This window comes from Podarcis raffonei, chromosome 6, assembly GCF_027172205.1.
Source record: "Podarcis raffonei isolate rPodRaf1 chromosome 6, rPodRaf1.pri, whole genome shotgun sequence".
NCBI classification, from domain to species: Eukaryota; Metazoa; Chordata; class Lepidosauria; order Squamata; family Lacertidae; genus Podarcis; species Podarcis raffonei.
In genome coordinates, this window is record NC_070607.1 from 37,492,294 (window position 1) to 37,518,457 (window position 26,164).

The following is a 26,164-nucleotide window of genomic DNA, read 5'->3' on the forward strand; positions in this document are numbered from 1 at the left end:
TATTTGAGGTGCATAAAATGTCCTGAACACAACAACCAAATAACTTTCTATATCATACGTCTTATGTGTGTGGCTTTCCTTTACTATTTCCTTCCTGCAAGAGCAACAACTACTAATTTTAGACCAACTTGCAATCTAGAGACTTATTTGTGTTTAGTGTCATTTTTCAGTTTCCACGAAATCATGCGCCTGAGAGCCTTCAGATGTTAAATTTTCTAAAGTCAGCTATATCCTCTCACTAAGTGCTAAATTAAGGTTGTGCGTTTTAGACATCTTGAAAGCTTCTTGATAGGTATGTGACTTGTCTTTTAAAGGGCCCATGAGTCAACTATGTGGGGACTGTCCCAGTCCTGGCTCATACATGTTATTTCAGCAACATGGTTGCCACTGCAAATTTGCTTCATCATGGCTGGCTCTTACCTCACAAAGGAATGTAGGAAAACTGTCTGTGCCACCTCCTGCCTTGACAGAGTCCACTGATGTTGGCCAGAGAGGGATCTATGTGATGAGGGTTCTTTTGTGAGGAACATTCATATGCTACCTTGGCAAAATGAGAATGAGTCACAAGGAACAGTTTTAAGCAATGGCTTAGCCAGCCTGCAGTAGGTACTCCATGTCTGCAAAACAGGGGTAGGGAACTCGCGTCATTCCTGGCCATTGTCCATAATGTGTTATAATGGGGGGGGGCTGATCAAAATGGTAAGTTTAGCAACACCTGGTGAGCCAAGGCCTCCCCACACCTGCTGTATTACTTATTTCTATATTTAATTTCTATCCCCACCTCCCTCCCAAAGGAGCTCAAGACAGCAAACACACCCACATTTTAATAGCAAAAAAGCATTTAAGACATTATTTTAAAAAACAGTTACAATTTAAAACATTATTTCATCCATTATTTCATGGCAGTATTCTGCAGCCACCAAATGCCTGGGTAAAGAGGAATGTTTTTCAAATTCCTCTGGAAAGTTAATGACGATGGAAGCAGAAACACCTCATTAGAGAAGGAATTCCACAAACAGGGAACCATCATTGAAAAGGCCCCGTCATGGGTCTACGCCAACTGGGCAACTGTAGAAGAACAGGCGCTTGCAGCTGGAAAGGAATAGACCCCTATTAGAAACATTTTTGATCAAGTTTGATAAACTGGGGGCAGGGAGCCTCATAATTAGATTCTTCCCCTTCCTGGTGGCATTGGAAACTGATACAACTATAGAGACAAGATGTCAGGTATGGTGGAATTGTAACCAAATAAAAATTTCTCCATGTCTTGATTTGGGTCACACTTATCTTGCTGTTCATCATAATTGTGAATAATTTTTCCTTCAGCAAGACTATAGGGATCTTGAGATATCTTTGCCTTTACCTGGCTTTGGCTCACTTGGGTTATCTGTAGTTACTTGCTGTGCAGTTGCTTAGCTGGAAACCCTGCAGTCGATGCAGTTGATAACCATGATAGGCTCATATGATGAAATATTTTGCCTTTTAGAAGAGGATTCAGAAGATGGCATTCTGGTCTCATCTCAAGGTAAGAAAGGGGCACGAGAAATTAATGCCATGGTTGCAACTGCAGCTGTTTTGTTTTGTTTTTTAAATTGGACGAGAACTGAGAATGTTGAGGATACTTTGAGTTATTCTATTTGAAAATGCAGAATTTTGTTATGGTTGCAGACATCTTATATTCAGTCCTAATAAGAAAGTCACTTTGCAACGTTTTGAGGAAAGTAAGACATTATATCGGAAGAATCTTCATTCACAGCATTTAAACAAGAGAGAAGTTCATCTGGTATTAAGGTCTGTTCTTGAATATCTTCATCTGAAAGTAGGGGCTTCCACTGGTTTTCTGTTGGCGTATGTGGCTCTTCATCTGTTGAGCTGACCATGTTGCTCTGTCCACTTTTACTGTTGTTCAAAACAAGACTGATTTTATCAAATAAAAATGTATTTTCATTGGTACCAACAGTAGGCCATGTGGTAGCCATGGGAGTTGGGAAATCTTTTATTAAACTACTCGCAGGCAAAGCTGGGATGTTTGGTTTTTTATCTGGGCTTTGCGAATGTATTTCATAAGTACTGTCTTGTAAGACTGCTGGGCTGGAAATCTGAGGTTTGTAGCCATTTTCCTCCGTCGTGTCCGAATTGCCAACAAACAGTATGTCTTCTGGAATGTTAACATTATCCAGAACTGCTTCTCTAGTTTCCTCTTTATGATCTACAACCTTATACTCCTTGTGTACCAGTGTCTCCTCCACTTCAGTTACGACAGCATCCTCATGATCGATGAACAACCCAGTGGAATTGTGTGTTATGCCACCATTTTCCCCCTAAGAAACAATTACAGAAAAAATTAATAAAATGTAGGCGGGGGGAGGTAGCAAACAGTTATTCAGTTTCAATATCTAGTCTAGAGCAATTAACACAGAAATAACACATTATAATAAAATAAATTGAGGCATCTGTAAAACTGATAGAAAACCTGAATAAGAAGATAACTACATAAATGTTGAAATAAGGTTTGCATATGTCAATACAGGCAAAATCTACGCAATGCAACTTGAACCAATCTATCTAAAGTTAAGTTGTGATTAACTTTATAGTTCCATTCTTTCCTCTCATGTGATGGGAATCTCCTGAGGGTGAATGCCTGGCTAGTTCTGTAGATAAGGTCTTATCCTAGGTCAGACTTGTCCATAATCTAGCCCACTATTGTCCACTCTTAACTGACAGCAGCTCTTCACAATTACAGAGTTAAGGCTACTATATGGACAGGAATTTCTTTGTTTTCTTTACTTGTTGTTTGATACTGAACTATTTCCCCTTTTTGCTTTTAAGTCAGCAGTTAACAGAGTTGGTCCATTTTAATTACTGTAAGCCTTTGTTTATGCATAGAAAGAGAAGAGAGTATTCACACGTCAAAAGATTACTTTTTGTGATTTAAAGTTAAGGTTACACTTGAATGTAAGAATGAATAGCTATGGAACTAAGTTGAACAATGGGTGATGAATGCTGATAATAGTAGATCAAGTCATATATTATCTTAAGCAATTCCACATTCAGGTAAATTTGGATCTCCTAATCTGGCAATTTTATGTTGCACTTGTAGCAAGGGGAAGGTGTGCAAAGTCCTGATCATGCCATTTAGAGAGATGAACATGAGAAGCAATAGCCAAATAGGCCCACAAAATATTCTGAATGTAATGGTCATAAAATAAAGCATACAGGGCTGTTGTTGTTTCAGTGGCGTAGCGTGGGTTGTCAGCACCCGGGGCAAGGCAAGTAATTTGCGCCCCCTAACCCTGAGTGAGCCAGGCAGGGGTAGAGAGCTGCGAGTGTGAGTGCGCCCCCCCGGTGTTGCGCCCGGTGTGGCCGGCCCCCCCCTGCACCCCCCACGCTACGCCACTGTGTTGTTTTTAAAGTCATGCAAACATTTCTTCCTACAAATGCAAGGTGCCACCTTGCTTCACTCTAGTTTCTTTAGACACATTAAAAAAATAGAATGTTGACTTGTGGAGTTACCTGAAGTGATTTGATCACACTGCTGTTCTGCATTCTAGGATAATCTTCAAAAAGCCATTTCGGTGTTATCGACCAAAATGCTGTTTTAACCCTTTTTTTAAAAAAAAGCACAACACATGAATTGCATTTTGGAAGAACTGATCACGGTTCAAATTCATCATTGGATTGGAAATGCTTATGTAGTTTAGATAAGGTTGAGAGCACAATTATATGTAATGGTTGCAGCTCCTTGCCTTCAAATGCAGTTACCAAGAAACACAAGTGAAATGGGGTCTGGAATGATTTTGGTGCAATAGTGGCAAGCAACTAGTAGGAGCGCTGAACTCTTTCTCTGTTCTTCCAGAGCCCCTTCCCAGATCACTCCTCCACCCCCAGCACATTTCTCGTTGAGAGAAAAATAACTCTGATGAGGAGAATGGAGAAAATCTTTTGTCGAATATGTCATAGAATCTTTTGCTTGCCCACCACTTCTATGCATGAAGTTACCTCACATCCTGCTTTTCAGTTGTTTTACACTTGAATACACAGCTTTGCCATCAGTTTCAGCCTAACTGCAGTCAGATACTACAACTAAGGACCAATCTTTCACGAGCCCTAAATAACTTTACAAATCAACTACAAAACCATCACCCTTGCCCTGCTTTAATAAGGGAAAATATGCATGCAAACAGGTACTGCACACACATTCTCCAAGGCTGAAAAGTTTGCTTGAAGGCTAAGGAGAAAAGTGGGAAAAACTTCACTCTTGTACCTCTTAATGTTTGTAGCAATCAAACTCAAAATAATTATAAATAAGAAGAACATTCCAAAGCCAGTTCCCCACAGAACACCACCATCATCACCATCACCTTAAAAAGAGAGAGAGAGAGAAACAATCAGCACTTTGATTTTACACCATATGTGTATTCAGAATTAGCTCAGGGTACACCTCACTTGCTGAATAAAAACAATTCATCATAACTTTATGATGCTTGACCAATTGCTTGTGAAGTTCAGATGTATATCATCACAGTGCTTTGTTCCTGCTTTTGCTGAACCTGCATCTTAGAAATGTGGCCTGTATAGACAACCATGTGCCTCTACTCATAGCTGTTCACATGAAGCCATATCAACCACTGAATGGCTAAGCTGATGCACCGAGGAGGGCTTTTCAAACTGTCAAGGTTTCTTATAATGTATTTCAGTACAAGGTACCACTGAAACTGGCTGGGAGCCTTATGCTTATTATGAATCTTTGGTTTGACCATGCTTGACAAATTCAATAGAACTCATGAATATGATGGGAATGGCACTTGCTACTCAAGATGCACATTGTTAGCCTTTCTTATCTTTAGCAGAGTGATAAAGATGCTTAACTAGAGAATTGTGTTTCCTTGGCAAACTAGATAGTAGCATAATTGGATCCACATTTGACAAATCAAGTCTTGAGGAAATTCTGAGAGGTATCATGCCAGTTTGATGGAATGTGAGATACTGTATGGAGCAAGATAGCAATTGGTGATAGCAGGTTATGTTTCCTGAAGAGCAAACACGCCAGCTCACCCCTGTTGTTTTATGTACACCAAATCTCCTCTGTGTGCCTTTAGCCACTTGACTGACAGTTTTAAAAATCAACCATTAAAAGTTCATATGAGTATTTTCATATTGCATATTCAACCCAGGATGTCTCTGGATTGGGAATAATTTGAGTTACCTCTTTTATGTGTGAAAACACCCTGAACTTTCATTTCCCTATAATCACGTCAGTGAATGCTGCACTCAGTTCCCACCTCTTTGAGATGTTATCACTGGCTGGTGTAAAAAAACAACAACCCAACAACCAAAAAACCCTCCCAAATCTGGTAACACAGAAAACCTCTCTTCTGGAAACCTGACACAGAGACATTTCCTACCGTTGGTAACCGCAAACATATTTCCTGGACCATTATATGTGTCTTGAGTTTTCCCCGGCAATGCTATTCAGAGAACGGGAGAAAGAAAAGCAAAAAAGGAGAATGACTTCCACTGTGGTACAACAGCAAGTGTAGCGAATAGTTTGTTCCCTTGTATTGCGATTAGTTTACCAAAAGCACTTTTTCCAAGGGATGAAACCCTTCAGTGCTTTCATTTAAACTGCAATTTGTATTTACTGGTTGTTGGATGAATACTCTCAAAGTTGCAGTTGGTAAAAATATGTCGCTCCTGTGAACAAGGAACATAGGTACCGTATTTTTTGCTCTATAAGACTCACTTTTTCTCTCCTAAAAAGTAAGGGGAAATGTGTGTGCGTCTTATGGAGCGAATGCAGGCTGCGCAGCTATCCCAGAAGCCAGAACAGCAAGAGGGATTGCTGCTTTCGCTGCGCAGCGATCCCTCTTGCTGTTCTGGCTTCTGGGATTCAGAATATTTTGTTTCTTATTTTCCTCCTCCAAAAACTAGGTGCGTCTTATGGTCTGGTGCGTCTTATAGAGCGAAAAATCCGGTAACTTCCATAAAGGGAGGAATTTGTCTAGTTCACCCAACACAATATTTGCCTACACCACTGTGAGAAGCTCTGACCCCTCCACGTGCTATTGGACTACAACTCCCATGATCTCTAACCACTGGCCAGGGTATTCACTGGCAGGCAGCAACTCCCCATGATTTCCCAATTCTACCTGGAGAGGCTGAGGATTGAACCTAGGACTTCTCACATGCAAAGCGTGTGTGTCATCACGGAGTTATGCTCTCCTTGAGGGACTGTATCTCTCCTAAAACTCAGCCTTAGGATCCAGCCAACGTATCTTTTGTAGTGTAGTGTGTGGGGGGGGGGTATTGTCTACATTAATTCAGCAGTTGTGTCAGTTTGGGGTTTCTTCGTGCCCCACTGGCCTCCAGGTTTGAGGAGGTCCAGGGTAAAGCATCCTCGTCTAGTGTCCCCCTTCTTAGTCAGTACTAGGCTTACTTGGCTGTAGTGCTAAACAGCTGCATCAAGCTATCCTTTCCATTTCCCGCAATGCCCCTGAGTGATGCCAGGTTGAGGTCATTCTGCGAAATTGAAAAGGTGGCTTAATCCAAATGCTTTGCATTGCTCAAAGTGCTCTGCCAGCATTGGGGGGCGGGGGCAGGGGAGGAGATGTAAGGGCACTGAAACCTTAGCAGCTGCCTAAGGATACCAGGTGCCGACACTGGCCCTGCCAAAAAGAGTGTTTGTTGGTAGCCATCCTGGTAGAATCTGTAATTGAATTAAATGAAATTACATGAACCAGTGTCAACTCTGGTGTAGAAAGTATTATTATTTATCTATTTTGATAGAGTGCTTGTCCATTCCAGACAATACAATTGGATTTCCTAAGCTTATTAATGTTTTAAAAACAACGAAAATGTTACTCTTCTTCTTCTGATAAAATGTTTTATTCATAGGCATACTTTAACCAGTTTAGCTAACTAAATCAATTGCAACTTAACTGATTAATCAACGAAGATTTCTGTAGTTGGATGACATGTCTAGTAAACCCACCCACACCTGCCGAAAACTCTGCAATAGCTGGCAATGGGAACTGCATGTGTATGTCTCTGGATCACTGCCATTTTATTTAGGGGTGTTAAGTTTACATTCCTTTGATTTAGGGACTTAATAGCAGCTGGTTTAGCTTTACCATGAAGCAATGTGCAGCAGTTCTTCAGAAAGCTCATCCCAGAGGGTGTATTTTCTTTGTAGCATTAGAAAAATAAGAGAGCTCCAGTTCAAAAAAGGCAAAGTGTCATTTTGACTTTTGCTTTTTCTAGCGAAAATATTACTAGCACCAGCAGCAAATAGTAGAATGATTAGATATTCACCATCACCAATCTAAAAGAATGCATTAGTTCTCTTTATAGCTCCACATTTCGGCAGGAGTGAATGGGCCAAAATGTCATTTGTGATTGAAATACGGAGTGGGCAGTGTGCTCCATTATGTTTAAAAATGGAGATTTTGCTCAAACAACAGAACTGTATGGAGGTAACAGCAGTAGCCCTAAAATAGTTACTGTACATATTATAATTTTTCATTAAACACTGCCGCCTTGTGGTCTTTGGAGCCACAGCAAATTCTAACAAGAAAATGCGATATGATGTGGCAGTAAAAGGAAATTATTAGAGTAACTGGAATGTTGCCGCTATTAACCCTGTGGTGTAATTTCTAAATTTAGTTAGCGCTTTAGAGAAGCAATCTCAGGAACATGTTTTCTGCAAGGGTTTTAGTATGTATGAAATATTCATCATTTTTGGCTGGAGTTATGGATTTGCCAAGGAACCCATGCAATTCCTCCATCTTCGTGTTCAGAAAACTTCCAGCTGTTGGTTTTCTGCCTGCTACATTGAGATTACCCCTAAAGAGAGGGTTCCTTCAGACACTCCTGGGTGTTATGATCAGCAGAGGGGGCCCTCTTGGTAGCCTCAGAAGTTTGGGTTGTGGTAGCCCAGGAGAGTGCATTTTCTGTGGCAGCCCCTAAGTTGTGGAATTCCCTCCCTGTAGAGATGTATCTGGCTTCCTCACAATACAGCTTTCACTAAATGCTGAAAACGCACCTCTTTACCCTTTGTGCTTTCAGGGCCACCCTGTTCTAGTGATTGTAATCTGCCTTAACTGTTTTTAATTTTCAGCTGTTTTAAACTGTCCTGGGACCTATTGATGAAGGGCAGATAATAAATTTAATAATATTAAACCCATCTGGCTGGGTTTCCCCGGTCACTCTGGGAGGCTTCCAGCACATATAAAAAACATAATAAAATTATTATTACTAATATTATTGAGGACGCAGGGGTTGGATCTGTATGTAAGAGCACAGTAATACACCTTGGTAGACAGAAGGGTCCCCTGATTCAGCAGTTAAAGCCTGTGTATTACTTTGAATGGAATCCAGTAATACTTTACATAATTGTGGTACAGTATCTACCTTAATCTGCTTAATCAAGGCTGGGCATAAAAATCCTTCCAGCAAACTTATTACTTTTCATTGTCCTTGGCAAATTCGCCTTAATTCCTATCAAGGCATTATTATTCATGGTGTAGAAATGCTTTGGTTAGCTAACAGACTTATACTCCATCTCTGATGGAAGAACTTTAAAATCATCAAAGGATGTAATACAACTAAAGGCAAGTTAACAGAAATTAGCAAGAATGTCTGATTTAGTATGTTTCTTCTAATTATGTGAAAGTCATGCTTATCTTTAGTTTTTTCCTGTACGTATGCAGGTGAATCAGAGCCAGTTGCTGCTCTCTCTGACATATATACACACAGTGGACATGAAAGATTAGTATGGCTCTCACATCTTCTACAGAGTAATATGGGTACATACAGCAAACAAATGTGTGTGCTGTACATTATTTATGTAACATGTCTGCATCCACACCTTTTAAGGAGAGGTTTAATTTCAGTTAATGCCCCGAAACTATCTTATTCCAGTTTGAATAAGATAATTACCATATACACATCAACACATTGAAAAATATTTTTAGTCAGGGAGATATGACCATACCATGGAGGAAGTTTAGCTCAAACACAGTACACTATGAAATAGTGCCAGTCCCCTTACAATGGCCCCAGTGGTACTTACTCGGGATAGAACAGGCCTGGCTGGTGCCATCTTGATACACAGCATACACTGAAATGTTGAAGTTATGCCCCATTCTGACATTTTCTGTAAGGATGAGGTTTTATTCATTTATTTTAATCGTGAAAATAAGTTCTACTGTGTAATTTTTTTAAAAGGGATTATGAGTAAAACTTCTGAAATAAGAACCAATGAATTCTAATCCCACAATTTTGTTCTGACTTCTTGGGGAAGGGTGGGGGAGCACACAGTCATTTTTAAATGTTTTATCATATTTGTATCCCTTTCTCCACATAAGCAGCTCAGGTGGCTCTATGTGGGTTTCTTATATTTTGTTCCCACAGTAGCTCTATTTGTCCATGTTGATTTTGGTAGTCTTTGCTAAGTTTGCTTGTAGGTTTGGTATGTTTGTTGTCTTTTGGATTTTAAACTAGATTTCCTCCGCAAAAGATGCTCTCTTGGTGACCAAGGGTGAGGAAAACAGATTTCACTAAAAGTGATTCTTCATGTTTGCAAAATCTACTCCTGGGGTAGCAAACCTGGTGCCCTCCAGATGTTGTTGGACAACACCTTCCATCATCCTTGAGTATAAGCTACCTTGTCTGGGACTGATGGGAGTTGTAGTCTGAGAGCATCTGCAGGGCTCCATGTTGGCTGTTCCTGAGCGGCTCAATTATTCCGGGTCTAAGAAGGTATGCATGTCATCAGCCCAACATATCATGAAGGCCACTAAAAAGAGTTGGCTTGTATTTTACCTTTGATATATGTTGTTGTGTTTTGGATGGGGACTTTTTTCCACACAAGTCCATGTCTGAAATCTGCAGACGTCCATTCCACTATGTACCACAAAACTACTTTTCCAATGGGTTGGGGAGGTTTCCATAAAACAGAAATCCCTTTCTGTTCATCGCGGTTCATTTGCATGTTGGTAGGTGGTGGGAAATCTACAGGGGAAAGCAGCAGGGATGACTTGACTGTTGTCTAAAATCTAGCCAAATATTTGAAATACCGTATTTTTTGCACCATAACACTCACTTTTTTCCTCCTAAAATGTAAGGGGAAATGTCTGTGCGTGTTATGGAGGGAATGCCTACGGGTGGCATGCCTACGGATTTTCCTCCTCTAAAAACTATGTGCGTGTTATGGTCGGGTGCGTGTTATAGAGCGAAAAATACGGTAGTTTTGCAATAGGAAGAAGGTGCCCTTGAAATGAGTGAAGGGTGTATTGATGGGGAGCATACAGTGGAGTGCAGCTTCTTCACTTCCATCTGGCACACTGGAAATCAACCAAGTGAGGATATGGACATTTTCTTTAAGCTAAGTGCATACACTAGAAAGATCAATGTCAATAAGGATCAAGGAAATTGTATAACTGGAGGGAAAGAACCCAGAGAAACATTTTTCCGCCGCCGCCTCCTCCTCCTGCAAGCTCCCTGTCAGCTATACTCATCCACCAATGGGCAAAAGAGGGCCTGGAACCCTTGCCTGTGATGTCACCCAAGTATGACCACATTCCACTCCTCAAATTCTGATCTGCTATTCCTGCAGCAGCAAGATAAGACAAATGCCTTCATATACACACATGCATTCCAGGGAAGCTCATCAAAGTGATGGACATTTTGCAAGTATAATATATTTACCACTTGCTGCAGTTGCTGAATGATTATTATTATTATTATTATTAATAATAATAATAATAATAATAATATCTTTATTGTCAATGTACAACCTGTGTACAATGAAATTAAGCCTCCCTCCCCCACCCACAAACACTCAATCTCATTGCACTCTGTGTGCTTGTCGCACAACACACTAACCCCGAAAGTCAGTTGCACTATATTATTTTCTGTTCAGCAGCCTAACAGCCCACGGATAGAAACTGTTTTTTAGCCTGTTGGTACGACTGATTATACTTCTATATCTCCTGCTGGAGGGTAGAAGATTAAAGAGGTGCTGGCTGGGGTGTGAATCATCCCTGAGAATCAGCCCAGAGAGTAAACTTGTGCACCTGTGTTAAGCACCTGTGTTCTCAACATTTCTAGGCCAACCTACAACCCAAGTGGATGGTGGTAAAGAGCTAGAATTTTGATAAGGTTCTCTTCTAGCATCACATAGTTAACTGGAATAAAATTTCTGTTGCTCCTCAGGGATTGTTGTACTGAGCTGGACTCTCTAGGAACCATCAATGCCTAAGGAAGCAGAACAGCTAGAAGCATCCTGTGAAGCTAGAAAGGAGAAGCTTGTCCAAACCCAGGACAGAACTGTGGAATTGCAATACTAGTTTTCTCTGTCATGTTGAGAGAGTGGAAATGACAAAAATATTGCCGTGATTATTCTACAGGATCCATCTAGGAGTGCAATACCATGTCCATCTACGTAGGTGTAAACCCCTCCGGCATTAATGGGACTGCAAAGGTGTATTTCTTAGATTGTCATTCACCTAGGGTGACCAGATGGAAAAGAGAACAAAGATCCTGCATCTTTTGTACAGAAGAGGGAATTTCAGCAAGTGTAGCTTGTCATACAGCAAAGGCGGATTGAGGGCAACATGACTGGTTCTCTTTGCATTGGTTGTCAAGCAGAGAGAACACCCGTAAGCACTTGCCCAGCCATGGGAAGGAGATGTGAGGGCTCTGACAGCTTCCTAGAGTCCTCCATTCTCCTTTCCAAAGCCTAGTTAGTGCTTGCCCAGTTTGGGGAGGAGGTGGAGGGCTGTAGGACCCTGCTGGAGACCTCACACCTCTTTCTCAAAGCCCAGCATGTCCTGAGGGCTGGTGAGAGGCACCAACTTTTGGCCTAGCTCAGGGCGCCATAGTACCAAAGTCCACCCCTACCTATAGCTGTATCTGCTGAAATCCCCTCTTTTGCACAGCACAGCAGGAATCAAGTCCTCTTTTGTATGTGTATATTCTTTATGAATGCCAACTCATTTAAAACTTGATAACAGTCATTCCCATAATGTCCTCAGTTGTTGTTTCTAATAGTCATGATGGCTAAGACATAATTTTAAAATGAAATTTGATATTTTTAGATGTCAGCTTTTTGCTTTATCTTTCATACTTTTGCTGAAATGGAATACTTATCTGGTTTGGCATCTCCAAAACTGGGATTGTAGTAATGGATGAAAGTGGTTCTGTTTGTGTGTTAATACATTATGCTTCCAAAGGGAGCAAACTAGAAGTAAAGTTAGTTATACAGTTGGTGGGGGTCTGAATGTTGGGAAATCATAGGGTCATTTAACAATGCATTATCCATTTCTCAAAAGTTTTTAAGTACAGTACTGTACTGTACTGCTTTTATCTTACCATGGAAACTATGGGGAGGTTGGTTCACTGTAATATTCGCAGGTTTGGAACTTCCTTTTGAATTATGTGCTGTCACATGGAGAGTGGTAACTGCTGGGGGAACCAAAACCTGGCATTTTGTTTCTGTCGTTTTACATAAATCCACAATTTCTCCTTGGTTTTCATAGAACACCCTGTAGCCCAAAATTCTTCCTCTGCTCTCCTTAGGAAAAAATGGCTGGGATGTGGGAAGGAAGAGAAGGAAGAGAGAGCAAGATAATTGCCTTTAGAAAGCTGCATTGTGGGTTTTTTTGGGGGGGGTTCATGCAGTTTCACATGCACAGCAGTTAAGGGGAAAATGTGATGAAACCTGCATTTCCGTAGCTGCTTGCCAACCACTGCAATAGAAGCCACTGCAAAGAAGAGCCTCACTGTTTGTAGTCACCAGGAGTGTGGGAAAAGAGCCGGGGAAGGGTTGCTTAACTCTTTCCCTGCTGCTTCACCTCTCCAAGTTGTCCCCTCCCCAGCTGTTTTTCCTTATTTAAATAAATTCTTAGAATCAAGTAAGAAAGCGGCATTTCTAATGTTTCCTATATGCAGTTGTGTATTTTTCCTAGCCTTTAGAGTGATGTTATTGAGTCAAAATACAACCCCATGGCAGATTCTTCCCAGTATTGGCCCCAACTGAAGAAACTGCCTTATATTTTTAATACCTTTCTGAATTCTAGACCTTGTGAAAATAAGACCACCCTGGACTCCCTTAACCTGCAATGTGTCCAGTCTGGAAAGGAGGAAAATATCACCTTGATTAAGATGACCACCTCTTGGCTACCATTCGGGTAAGTTGGCCCCAGAAACCTCCAAACATCGAGTATAGAAGAAGGTTCTGCAGATAAAGAAACAAAATGCAAAAAAATAAATAAATCTGAATATGAGGGGTTTTTTGCCCACTGACTTTCAATTTAAATCATGGTAAAAAGTCTGGCTTGGTCTGTTACTTGTTGTTTTGGTCTTGCATATATATAAAAGAGCAAAGGCATCTATTGCAAAATCCTAACTGTGAACATTTGGAGCTAATGAGGTGTTTTCTGTGTGTATGGTGATCTACAGCAGCGTGGGAAATAAAGACTAGAGGTTGCCACTGACCATCCTATTTGGCAGAAAAGCGCAGGCTCTGCTAAGAAAAGAAAAATCAAATAGTACAGAGCTAAAAACATAAAAAGGGACACGGGTGGCACTGTGGGTTAAACCACAGAGCCTAGGATTTGCCGATCAGAAGGTCGGCGGTTTGAATCCCCGCGACGGGGTGAGCTCCTGTTGCTTGGTCCCTGCTCCTGCCAACCTAGCAGTTCGAAAGCACGTCATATAAAAGAGCACCTTCCGGCGGGAAGGTAAACGCCGTTTCCGTGTGGTGCTCTGGTTCGCCAGAAGCAGCTCAGTCATGCTGGCCACATGACCCGGAAGCTGTACGCCGGCTCCCTCGGCCAATAAAGCGAGATGAGCGTGCAACCCCAGAGTCAGCCACGACTGGACCTAATGGTCGGGGTCCCTTTACTTTTACCTTTAAAAACATAAAAACTAACAAGAAAGAATATTTAAATACATTAGAATCAGCTCTTATTGCTGCCACTAGTAGGTGCAAATGTGTTCTTTATTTTTTTATCTCTATCCACATCTATATGTAGATTTATGAGAATCAGGTATGGGGAAGGATTGATGGTCTATTTTGTTACTAAAGAAATCTCACTAAAGACCCCCCCCAAAAAAAATCTGTAATTTAAGGGCACTTCAGTCACATGTGTTTATAGGTGGTGATTCCTTAGCACCCACTCAAACACATGGGTGAATTGCCTTGGTTGTATGAAAGACCTGTCTCAAGGTAATATACCAGCCATAGGCCACTTTCTGTGAAAGTTCCCTTGACAATGACTTGTAAGGTGCTTAGCCCATAAACAGGTGTGTACCTGGAGGTGGGTACGGCTGACAAGGTTGGCCCTTGCCAAGGGTGTAGGGACAGGGTGTATGTGCAAAAGTTGCACATCTCCACTCAGGCTTGAAGTGGCTAGGAGCTTGCCTGCCTTCCCGCATGCTCCCAGGGCCACTCCTCTGCTGCCCTGGGCAATCAACATCTCCTTGCCAAGGGCGCAAGGGAGCCTAGTTATGCCTCTGCCCATAACCCAGTCTATGAGTCTGCTTCCAATGGGGCATTATCAGGCTCTTATGCAGAATTCAGGATTACTAGTGGTCTCTACTGCTAGACCACATTACAGTATTTTCCAAGAATACAGCTTTGTTTCTTAGTGAGTTAGGCTTTTGAACTCCTCACTTCCTCAGGCCAGGCTGACCCTAACCATTAGGCATAGTGAGGCAGCCACCTGAGGCAGTCAATTTTTAGGTGTTCTGAAAGAGCAGGATATTGCTAGTTATTAAATTTATTATGACTGTGCCAGGTAGGAAGAGAGACATGTGTGAGATCATTTGCCTCATCTACTAGAATAACATACCACCATTAGATAAAACACACCTTGACTTAGAGTATTTGGGCACTAATTGTTGGTCACCTTCAGAAAGTCCCCAAAGCCAGCTAAGTTATTCTGGCGCCTGAGGCAGAAAATTCCTCAAGCACCTCTCCCACCTACCAGGCAGTAAAAAAATAAAATGAAAATCCACTGCTGCCTTTTCATGGCACACAAAACCAGCTGCAATGAGGTAGTTTCACTCTGCCTAATTAATGATGCAACTGAGCTTCAGGTAGCAAAGCGTCTTGGGTCAGCCCTGATTCAGGCAACAATACGGTGGCTAATTGATTATTTGACAAAACGACAAGTACCACTAGTTGGCACACTATGCCCACAAGTTTTGGCTGAAACAGAAATAGGTTGTGCTGAGAGCCCAAAGGCTTCCATGAATTTTAACAGCTAACAAATTCAAGAGGTGCAGCTTTTCTCTAGGGGAGTGAGGAGAATGGCTGTAGCTGATGCATGCCTCCCTGCCATGTATTAAAGGTGCAGCAAGAGGTAGTAAAAAGGGGAGGCTTATTCCTGAAAGCCAGCCATTTCCCCCTCAAAAATGGATGAAGTGCTTGGTAAGTTCTTTGTACTATTCATTTGTTTTGCCAGCAGGGGTCACTACTATTTCTACTAAAACAGCTTACAGTGGTACCTCGGGTTAAGTACTTAATTCGTTCCGGAGGTCTGTTCTTAACCTGAAACTGTTCTTAACCTGAAGCACCACTTTAGCTAATGGGGCCTCCTGCTGCCGCCGCACCGCCGGAGCACGATTTCTGTTCTCATCCTGAAGCAAAGTTCTTAACCCGAGGTACTATTTCTGGGTTAGCAGAGTCTGTAACCTGTAGCGTATGTAACCTGAAGCGTATGTAACCCGAGGTACCACTGTATTGTGATAAAGGCTCCTAGAGGCCTAAGAGCAGGGGTCAGCAAACTTTTTCAGCAGGGGGCTGGTCCACTGTCCCTCAGACCTTGTGGGGGGCCAGACTATATTTTTTGGGGGGGAAATGAACAAATTCCTATGCCCCCAAAATAACCCAGAGATGCATTTTAAATAAAAGCACACATTCTACTCATGTAAAAACACGCTGATTCCCGGACCGTCCGTGGGCCGGATTCAGAAGGCGATTGGGCCGGATCCGGCCCCCGGGCCTTAGTTTGCCTTCCCATGCCTAAGAGCACTGCAGCGGCACATTAGGCAAATGAGGCTGTGTGGCTCAGAGTTTCACCTTCTGTTGTCAGCCATCCTTGGTTGTGGCCTTCCCCTGCCCTCTGAGGCTGCCACTGTTGCTGCAGGTGGAGGCAAAGCCAAGCCTAGTGCTGCTGCCAACCCTGCGACTCTCATACCCCTTAGAGGGAGCCTGCTTAGAGCAATTTAGGCCTGGTCTAGTAGATTTGTTTAACTTCTTTCTTTATAGCCTGCTTAGCTTAAGATGCTGTAAAACACACACACGAAATTGGGTAGTCAGCTTTGGTAGAAAGAGTGGAGTCCAATTGACAGATGTTGTACACATTGTGTGTGTACTTACTCATTAATAAATATCTGTACTTCTAAATTACTGTGTTGAATATGGAGCTTCATATAGAAGATAGCACACACATCACTATGGGAAGTTTGTTTGCCTGCCTTGCTGGCCTCACAGCCCCCTTAGGATGAGCAGATTTCAGGCTTGCAAAATCTACTTTTGTTTCTTTTCACAAAAGATCAGAACCCTAAGATCTGCCAGAGGTCAGTGCAAAAAAGACATAGAACTAAACAGTTCTGGATCCAGGAATTTGTTTTAAGTACCAGAACTAAGCTCATAGTCCATCCACACACAAAATCCACTTCTGGTTACATAAGGCTACTTGCCTTATGAGGAACAATTTGGGGGAACTGAGTATGTTTAGCCTGGTAAAGAGGAGAGTGAGAGGAGATATGATAGTCATCTTCAAATATCTAGGGCCGTCACATGGAAGATGGAGCAAGCTTGTTTTCTCCTGCTCCAGAGGGTAGGAGCCAAACCAATGGCTTCAAGTTACAAGAGACTGACTAAACACCAGGAATAACTTTTTGACAGTAAAAGCAGTTTGGCAGTGGAACTGACGCCCATGATAGGTGATGGACTCTCCTTTCTTGGTGGTTTTTGAGAGGAGATTGGATGGCCATCGGTCATGGATACTTTAATTGAAACTCCTGTGTTGCAGGGGGTTGGATGAGATAACTCTCGGGGTCCCTTCTGACTCTACAATTCTATGATTCTCTATAATGTCTAAGGTGGCTTCCCCATTCCTAATGCCTCACTGAACTCAACGGGACTTACTTCTTAGTGAAGATGCATAGGATTGTGCTGGAATTTACTTTTATTTGCATATAGAACTTCAAAGGAGGGGGAAAGGTTGTTGTTGACTCCTCTGCTGTAGAGACAGGATAGGCACAATCATTTCACTTTTCAATTTATGAATGAATTTCCAGCTCACACTGTATTGTGCAACTGAAACTGAAATAGGGTATATGCTCTCTCTTATCAGGGGATTTTTCCATGGACTTTTAAGATTCATAATACCACAATGAGGTAATATTTGCTACCAAAGTGATACAATCTGTAGAAGACAACACAGGAAATAAGAGTGCAACCAAAGATATAATCAGGTATTCCAGTTCCTGAGCTGATTAAGGTACAGCTTCCTTTGCACACTTGGTGCTGAAAATGTGCTCAGAATGTTATGCTTGGTTGGCTTGTTGCAACTTAAATCCCTTGAAGCATTCCTGTTACAGTCCTCTCTGTACAGCTGAAAAAAGGACATGGAGGTCAGGGAAGAGAGAGCAGTGAAACTCACCTGCCTCAGGAGTCATATGCACTGCAGATTCGCTCCATTTGCTCCAAAAGCTTTGGGCATGAGTTAGTTTGCATCTAACTTGAAACTCATACTCCGTGTATGCATCTAAATTGTACTCAGTTTGATGTTCCCTTTTAAAGTCAGCACCCCATTTTCTAACCTAAAATGGAAAAGCAACAGGACAATTACCGTATGTATTGTTCTATCCACTGTGTAGATCAGAGATTACAAAATCACCGCCATAAAAAAAAGTTCTGGTGTGTCAAGAGAAAAAAATGTTTTCAAAGCATTTGCTCTTGTGAGCTCAAAGTCATGGATCTCTGTACTGTATATTTATAAACGTGAGGTGTATCTTCAGTTTCTTTTTGTTGTTGTTGTTGACCACCCTTCTTCAATTTCAGTTCAGAAAGGTAGTGTTCCTCTGGGAGACACTGGTCTGGATTAACCCACCTTATAGCATGAGGACTGTTCAGACCACTCACAATTAAATATAAGTAAAATTGTACCAAAGGAACCTCTCTTCTATTTCAGTGGATGGGATACCACTATTAGAGTGAATTATGCTGGGTGTAGTCTGATTCACTCAGTTACTTTACATGAGGTAGAAGAGAAATACCTACAACTTACATTGTTAGTATGGATTGTATGCTCATGATAGCAAGCTCAAATAAGTGTGTGTTCCTTTCTGTATTGCTATTCCTAGTATAAACAACAACATAGTACTTTCAAGTGTTCAAAGTGCTTCACAAGCAATATAAAATTACACCTGTAAGCCAAATCACTCTTATCCCCCATGTAGCAGATGAGGGGGCTTAGGTTGAAGAGTGGCTTGCCTAAGGCTACCTTGTGAGCTCATGGCACAAGGTCAGATTCAAACTAGGACTGTCTGATTATGTTCATCCTTTTAGCAACTATGCCCAGTCTTTTAGCCACTATGCCAACATCTGTAGTCCCAGATGTTTGTGCACTACAACTCCCATCATCCCTGGCCACTGGTCATGCTGGCTAGGAATGAAGGGAGCTGTAGTGCAATAGTATCTAGGGACCTAACATCTGGGAAGGCTGCTCTATACTATCCAGGTAGCATGTTTTCTTCGTGTAGGTACAAAATATTATGTGTGAACTTTTTATGTATACTAATACATCCCCCCCCCGTACTCCCGTATACATACAGGAGAGTTGGCCCTGTATACATATAGTTGTGTATCCATAAGTCAGTGACAGCAATCCTTACACTAATAATAAACATCCAAAGACAGTGTACTAGAGATGGGCTCTAAGTCTTTGTTGGATGCAAGTTTATTTCATAAAATAGAGGTGAGGAAACTTTTTCCTGCTGAGGGTCACACTCCATCAGGGTAAACTGTGAGGGACACATACTATTTGTCTATAAAAAGGGTACAATAAGAAATCAAAAAATCAGTTTCACCAAAATGCAGAAGGTATATGAATATATGCAACATACGCATCCTAGGAGCAGGATACATTTCACATCCATGTCTTTATAAAACTCTTGTATTTGTAAAACTCTGCCCAGGAAGCTACTGAAATCTTACTACTATATAAAGTCATGCATGGAAGGTTTAGCACCAAAATCAATGAAAAGCGGCAGCCAAACCACTGCTTATGATACATACAAAACCCAGAATGGGTTGCCTCACCTGCCAAGTTTTGCCTGTCTTCTCCTTGTATCGTTCTTCACAATAAGTCTCATTGATTGCAGTTTGCTTTTCCCATTGTATTGTAGTCTTAAATAATGGAGAGTCTATAATCTGGATAATAATGGGTGTAGCTGGTACCACTAAAAGAGATAAAACAATGTTAAATCCAGTCTCTACTGATGAAACTACTACTACTACTACTACAATTATATTGCCTTTCATTTCAAGAATTAAAACCAAGGTCGTCTGCAAACAAGGTCAGGGAGCAACTGGAGGAAAGGCAAAAAGAGTACATTTCAGAAGGCCAGTTTAACCAATTCAGAGGAATTATGTCCTAGTGGCTAACTGGGATGTATGGAACAGCCTTTACCAAAGGTGTCATGGACTTTGAAGACACTCAAACTCAGAACGCAAGGGAGAAACATGCTAAGAGGAAGGCACGCTTGGCAAATCTACACCGTGATCAACTTCCACCCGGGAACCAATGTCCCCACTGTGGAAGGATGTGTGGATCCAGAATTGGCCTCCACAGTCACTTACGGACTCATTGTTAAAACCGTGTTTATGGAAGACAATCTTACTCGGCTACGAGTGATCGCCGAAGAAGAAGATGTTGCTCTATGTGTAGTTGATTCTAGCTGTTTTTTACCTCAAGCATTTAAGTATTGGACCACAAGCCAAGATCACTGTCTGCCACAAGCATAGGACAGGTGCAGCACAGAACCCAGCTAGCAAGCCAAATAGCTCTGGATGAATTAAATGGGACAACTAATTTCTAAACATTCTCAGTATGAATTCTGAAGGCCAGGTCCTGGTTTAATCTGTTGCAACTCAGCAGTGAGTGAAACAATGTCTTAGTGCTATTCTGATCCCCAATAGGATAAACAGCAGATTAAGAAATTAGGGTGGTTGGGTTTGGAATTGCGGAAGGTATGTGCTGCACAAAACCCAATGTAACTTCAGGCTATATGCAATTCTGTTTCCTGTACTTCCTCTTTTATAGTATGTGTAGCTGCTATCTGAGCACACTCCTAACAGGGCATCAATCATGCAGTCTCTAGTAGTTGTGCAAAGCACTATAGCCATAAAACTACTGCCTCTTCCAGATTATAGCAACGGCATGTTGAAACCTGCACCCACAAGAAGGAAGAGGCACTCATGGAAGAACCTCTTCAGCTCTCAGGACAGAAGAATCCACAGCGCAAAGATTGGACCTAAGATCATGCCTATAAATATACACCAAGTATCTGTGCACCATTAGAAGTATCACTCCTTAGAAGTATCACTCAGGTGCTGAGGGCCTCTGTGAAAACAAGAGGTTTGCAGCAGTACAGAATAAACTAAGGGGACAAATCTCAAAGAAAATAGACCAGTGGGTACTCAGCAGGCTCTATAGCTGCAGAATGTTGACAGATGGTGAGGGGAAGAGGGGAAATTTGGGGTTGTGTAGACTTGTCTGCTGTAGGTGGGCAAGGCTGGCTACCAATATTCCTATTAGGAGGCATTAATAGGTTGGAGCATCTTGTAGGTAATTATTATTATTATTATTATTTTATTATTATTTATACTCCTCCCATCTGTCTGGGTTTCCCCAGCCACTCTATTCTCAAATCTTCCATCATGACCTTAATCTTATAAATTTAGTCATATACTAGACTAAAAACAAAACCAGCTTTTAAAAAATAAAGTTTAGAAATTACTGCACACTACCTAGATCATCAAGGTGAACATACAGTTCTTCTGAGCAGTTCGTTCCTAAGTGATTTTCAGCACAGACCCCAACATAAAATGTTTTGTTTTTCCATATTTGACTCAGAGGGATGGTACCTGAAGCATTGTTTGCCGGAAATGTTTTATTTTCTTCTCCCTGAAAACTATAAAGATCAAACAGTCAAGAAGCATATTACTCTGCTGTAACTGTAAACTAAAAATCTAAAGTAGCTGCTTTTGAAAAAGCAAATTACGTTATACTTGATCTTAGCCAAAAGGCCTAAAAGCCTTGTTAACCATACTAAAATATTTAAACATATAAAAGTAGATTTAAAAAGCAACAAAATATTATCAATAAGAAGTAGGTGTTGTTCTAACATTGTTTTAGAGGCATGTGGTCCCTTGCCTCTTCCTTTCTCAGGGCACTGTGATTAAACTGTGAGGCCAATGGCAACTTCGCTATGGGTGTTGAAGTCACCCAGAATTACTGTCTGGGATCCACCAATACCATTCTCAAGATGACCTCAGCCAGGTTGGTCAGGGAGAATGTTGCACAGCTGGGTGGACAGCATACCAACGATATCCCTGTCTCTTAAGAAGCAACTTCAGATGCTGCCCTGCTCTAAGGCAGAGATTTCCCAGTGAGGGAGAACAAATTGTGAACAGCAGCAAACCCACTTCCCTGGCCCTCTAGCCAAGGTTTGTGCTGCGCCAAATATCCAGTGAGACAGAGCAGGGTAAGCTCTGCCCACCCATCTCTCCTACTCATATCCTACTCATATCTCAGTAGCTACACCAGGTCAACTCATCCATAATTAGATGATAACTGACCTGCCATGTAACATGCCATTTGGCCCAAAGCAAATTTATCCCCTGAAGTGAGCAGAACAAGAGTTTTCTTGTTGTTTTTTTACTGTGTCTGGGTCATGCCTATTTGCTGCCATAATGTTTATATTTGCAAAAAAATAGTAATACAAAAACAGACTGGGAGAAGCTATTTTAAGAGAGTTTGGGGACTTTTGACACTCCACCCCACATCCTGGGTTTGAGCTGGAACCACCCTGGGCCATCGCATATCGCAAATTATTTTTGAAACTCATGTTGAAAGTGCATTTTCATCGCAGACTGTGGACCTGCTGTTCAAGTGTTATACAAGCTCCAACCATCCTTGGCTGCTTGAAACTAATTTCAGCCAAAGCACATGCTGCTAGACTGCAGATTGAAGCATGTTTGCCGCTTCTGCTGAGCGTGGAACTCTGATATAAGAGGTGAATCATGACTACCACCAAAAGGACACCTCTGGTGACCTGCGCTCGCCCCCCGCCCCCACTCCCTGAAAATGTAAGTAGGACACCAGCTTTTTTTCAGTCATCAGCACTACACCACATGCACGATCGTCACTGATTTGTGAGTTGTCTCTCACCACAGGTTTAGTCCACATAGTCAGACCACAATGTCAGTTGCAGCTTTGTCATGTCTTAATCTTTGGTTGAACTCACAGTTAACCTAGTTTTAGGAGCAAGCTTGACATTACCTGCAAATTCTTCTCACATAGCTTCCCAACAATGTTTTGTATGTACTTTAAAAAAGAACAGGAAAAAAAGAACAGGACTTGGAAGGCTGCACTTTTAAGCAGTGGAGTGCTGATTTACTTAAGTGTTTTACAGTGAGCTGCAAACGTTCACCCCAGCCAAATCTCTGCCTCTCTCCACAGTCACCCACCCAGTTCCAGGTGCATATTTACACTTTTAAATAATCATCTGAAGTTCTGTGGGGGTGGGCAGAAGCTAGTGGTGATTATGTATAGCAAAATGATGCTGAGAAAAGCATCAAGCACTCTCCTACCCATCGCTTTTCTGCTCAAAACTGCAGCCCGCTAAAGGCTACTTTCCATTAAAAAAATATGCAAAACTGTTGAAATTCATCATAGAATCATAGAGCTGGAAGGGACCCTGAGGGTCATCTAGTCTGATTTGAGATAGATGCTTCAATCCACTTTCTTACCTTTTCAAATATAGGTTGTACCTAGTGCTTAGTTGTGTGTTCTTGCCTGGGTCCCAAGTGCATGTCATATTATCCGAATACTCATATACAACACAGGTTAAGTTGGCTGGCATGTCCGGTGAATCTACAAATTACAAAGCATGTAAGATTCTGTTGATTCAAAACACATAAAGGTAGTTAGTGGGTGGCTTATCATGTGACTAAATACTTTATCATGTCTTCTGTTACTCTAAATCACATCTTTTCCAAATACTTTTAAAAGAGCTATTTTCCTTAAGAAGAAATAGAACAATCTGAGCAGTTTGAAGTTGCAGTCTTGAGCACACTAATGTGAAAGTTATACTGAAGTGAATGGGGTTCACATATAGGCATGTAGTTTAGGAGTGGGTTACCAGTCTAGCAAAGAATTTTAAAATGTTCTGCAACCACTATGCAATCCTTTATTATCTTGCAGTTCGTTGTTCTAAGGTCAAAGCTTGAAAGAGCTTACAGGATAATGTCCTGTTTTAAATCCACCTCAGAAATGGCCAATACTGGCCATTTTTAAAAACACTGTAAGATTAGGTTTTGCTCATTTTTTAAACCATCTTTATGCCCAAGCTGTGAAGTCTACTGGTCTGAAGTTAAAGCTCAGAGCTGTTCTTCTTCGGATCTGCCTTAACTTTTCAGTTAGTGGGCATCTCTCCTCCCAGTGGTTCAATATTATAAGCCAACTGAAGTATGTCCAAATATGCTACTGAGGCTAGTGATATACCGTAAACTATCAATGGAAAAGTGTTCACGGTAATAGTTGTTAATTTATACAACCAGTGGCATGTATTGAAATTGTTGTTGGCTGTAGTAATATATTATTCACTTGGAAACAAGACATTTCTATGCACGTTAATTTCAGAGTAAGCTCCACTGCATACAGTAGAAGTTACTTAATATAAATATACATGTTACTGAGTCAGTGAAACTTTTATCAATGTGTTTGGCAGTGTGATCTTAATTTTTTTTACACACACACACACACACACACTTTTTCATATGTAATAGCAAAGCAGCGTGCAATATCAAAAATACCAAAAAATGTAAAATTATAAATAAAGCAGCTACTGCTGTTGAGTAACAAGTTTAGGCCTAAGTAAGTACTACTGAGTTCAGTGGGCTTGTTCCCTAGATATTATGAGTGTTTAGGATTGCAGCCTAAGATCAAAGCCCTTAGCTAATAATTTTTAAATTAAAAATGTAAAGCCCCACCAGCAAAATGTCATCCTCGCATATTTCCAAAGGGGTAGCCTTGTTAGTCTTTTGCCAAAACACACAGCAAAGAGTCTTGTGATGCCTTTATATACTAGCAGTTTTAATATTGCATAAGATTTCGTAGACTATAGTTTACTTCATCAAATGCTTGCCTCAGTGGCTGATCATTTCAATCAATAACTCATTTTACTTCCCAAATTAACGGAAATGAATTACAAGCAGCAAAATTACCTACACAGCATGCACATAAATTACTTACGGCCCACGCAAAATTCTGTTCCACATATTATTTGGTTTTTTTCTGGAGGACATACACTATAACAAATGACTGTGGAAAATGAAATGTTATAATTATGAAGCTGAAGTTGAACTGTAGTTTTGTTTATAACCAACACCAATCTGTCCTCGACCTCCCTTTGATTGAGAAGCATACGTTTTTTAGCATTCTGACAGACATCTTTATCGGAATGGCAGTTTATAGTAATATTCTGGCCCACTGGAATCGTTGAAGCTGGTTCCGTCCACACCTTCCCAGGACAACGTATAGTATCTGAGGGGGAGAAATAAATTAATTGCCATAAATATCTTAGCAATTGTTTTTTTTTAAAAAAAACATACGCAACCTAATCAGGTACCCACTATCTGGCCAAAATATTTCAGTGGTACTCCTATAAACCTTAAATCTAATAAAATCTTGAAAAGATAGAGCAACAAGCACAATCTGAAATGTTTGACAAGTCCTCAGGTATCGAGGGACTTAGGGACAAGTTCCATACTTTTGTTAGAAAATAAACAAATTCATATTTGAGTTTTATTAGAACACTTGAGTGGATACCATTCAGACCCGGTGATTTTTCAGTTTTCATTTTGCCAGTAAGGCCTAGAACTTCGTCTCTTATCACCACTATTTGCTTCAGTTCCTCAGACTCCATTCCTGCCATTTATCTTCTACCGTGAAGAAATTTGCAAATAATTGGTTTAGCTTCTTTACAATCTCCTTATCTTCTTTTAGCACACCTTGAGCTCCCTGGTCATCCAAAGGTCATCCACCTCCCTAGCCAGTCTCCTACTGCTCATATATTTTATTTTTGTCTTAATGGTTTTAATGATAAAGCACTGAGGAATCTATTTAGAGGCATAAACTAATTCTCTTTTGACTGAGGAAAAAGATAACCTTTCAAATGATTTTTATCAAAAAGGAAATGGCAGTTTGAGCTGAATCGCTGAAAATACAAATACTATTTTAAAAACAAGATTAGAGCCCTTCATCACTGCTGACAAATGTATTTTTGGGAATGATATGAGTAGGAGATGGAAAGCACATCCTAGAAGCATGTTTCTACACATTTTCAGCAATATCTAACTGAGAATGACATTAACATATCTTAAATCTCTAACCATTGATTTACACTTCTTCTGAGTGTGGGTCCCATGTGTTTGAAGACAACATTTACTCTCCATAGAGCTCTATAAGGAAATCCCTGATTTGTATTGCAATCCAAAGCATGTTCACTCAGAAGTAAATCTCGCTCAGTTTAATGAGGCTTATTCCCATGTAAGTGTGCAGAGGATCGCTGCCTTCACCCCCCATCCTGTATTTCACTTCCATGTGTTCCCCTAAGATCTAGTCCTTCCTTTTGGCCCTCATGGGTTGATGGCCCAATTCTCAAGCATCTTTGTTGAGCACATCTACTAGTAACAAGGAGAATATAGGTACTCAACAAATGTTTGGTAATCTATCATGTTCCCTGTTTACCAGGACTGCCATACACCCGGATTTTCCTGGACTCTACTGGGATTTCATTTTTTTTAACCTTTTTTAAAAATGATATTTATTGGAAAAAGGTTGTTTTTTAAAATAAAATA

At 41.0% G+C, this 26,164-nt stretch overlaps 1 protein-coding gene across 1 annotated transcript; it reads right to left on the reverse strand.

Annotated features, from left to right (window-relative positions):
• Positions 1-896: 896 nt before the first annotated feature.
• IL23R (interleukin 23 receptor) lies at positions 897-25,230 on the reverse strand. The gene is made up of 11 exons (XM_053390986.1): positions 25,134-25,230; positions 24,558-24,848; positions 23,054-23,177; positions 21,050-21,213; positions 19,340-19,479; positions 17,615-17,838; positions 6,648-6,706; positions 5,406-5,468; positions 4,265-4,361; positions 3,514-3,604; positions 897-2,321 (listed from the first exon to the last, which is right to left on the reverse strand). The coding sequence occupies exons 1-11, from the start codon at positions 25,228-25,230 to the stop codon at positions 1,698-1,700; spliced, it is 1,974 nt and encodes a 657-aa protein (XP_053246961.1). The 3' UTR covers positions 897-1,697.
• Between the last annotated feature and the right edge of the window lie 934 nt (positions 25,231-26,164).

Bases quoted from the DNA above. Each gene is read 5' to 3' on its own strand.
- IL23R (XM_053390986.1), bottom strand. From the start codon at position 25,230: ATGGAGTCTGAGGAACTGAAGCAAATAGTGGTGATAAGAGACGAAGTT. The intron at 21,214-23,053 runs GTAAGAAAGTGG...TGATCTTTATAG, and splicing joins TACAACCTATATTTGAAAAG to TTTTCAGGGAGAAGAAAATA. The intron at 2,322-3,513 runs GTAACTCCACAA...ATTGTTTCTTAG, and splicing joins GTGTGATCAAATCACTTCAG to GGGGAAAATGGTGGCATAAC.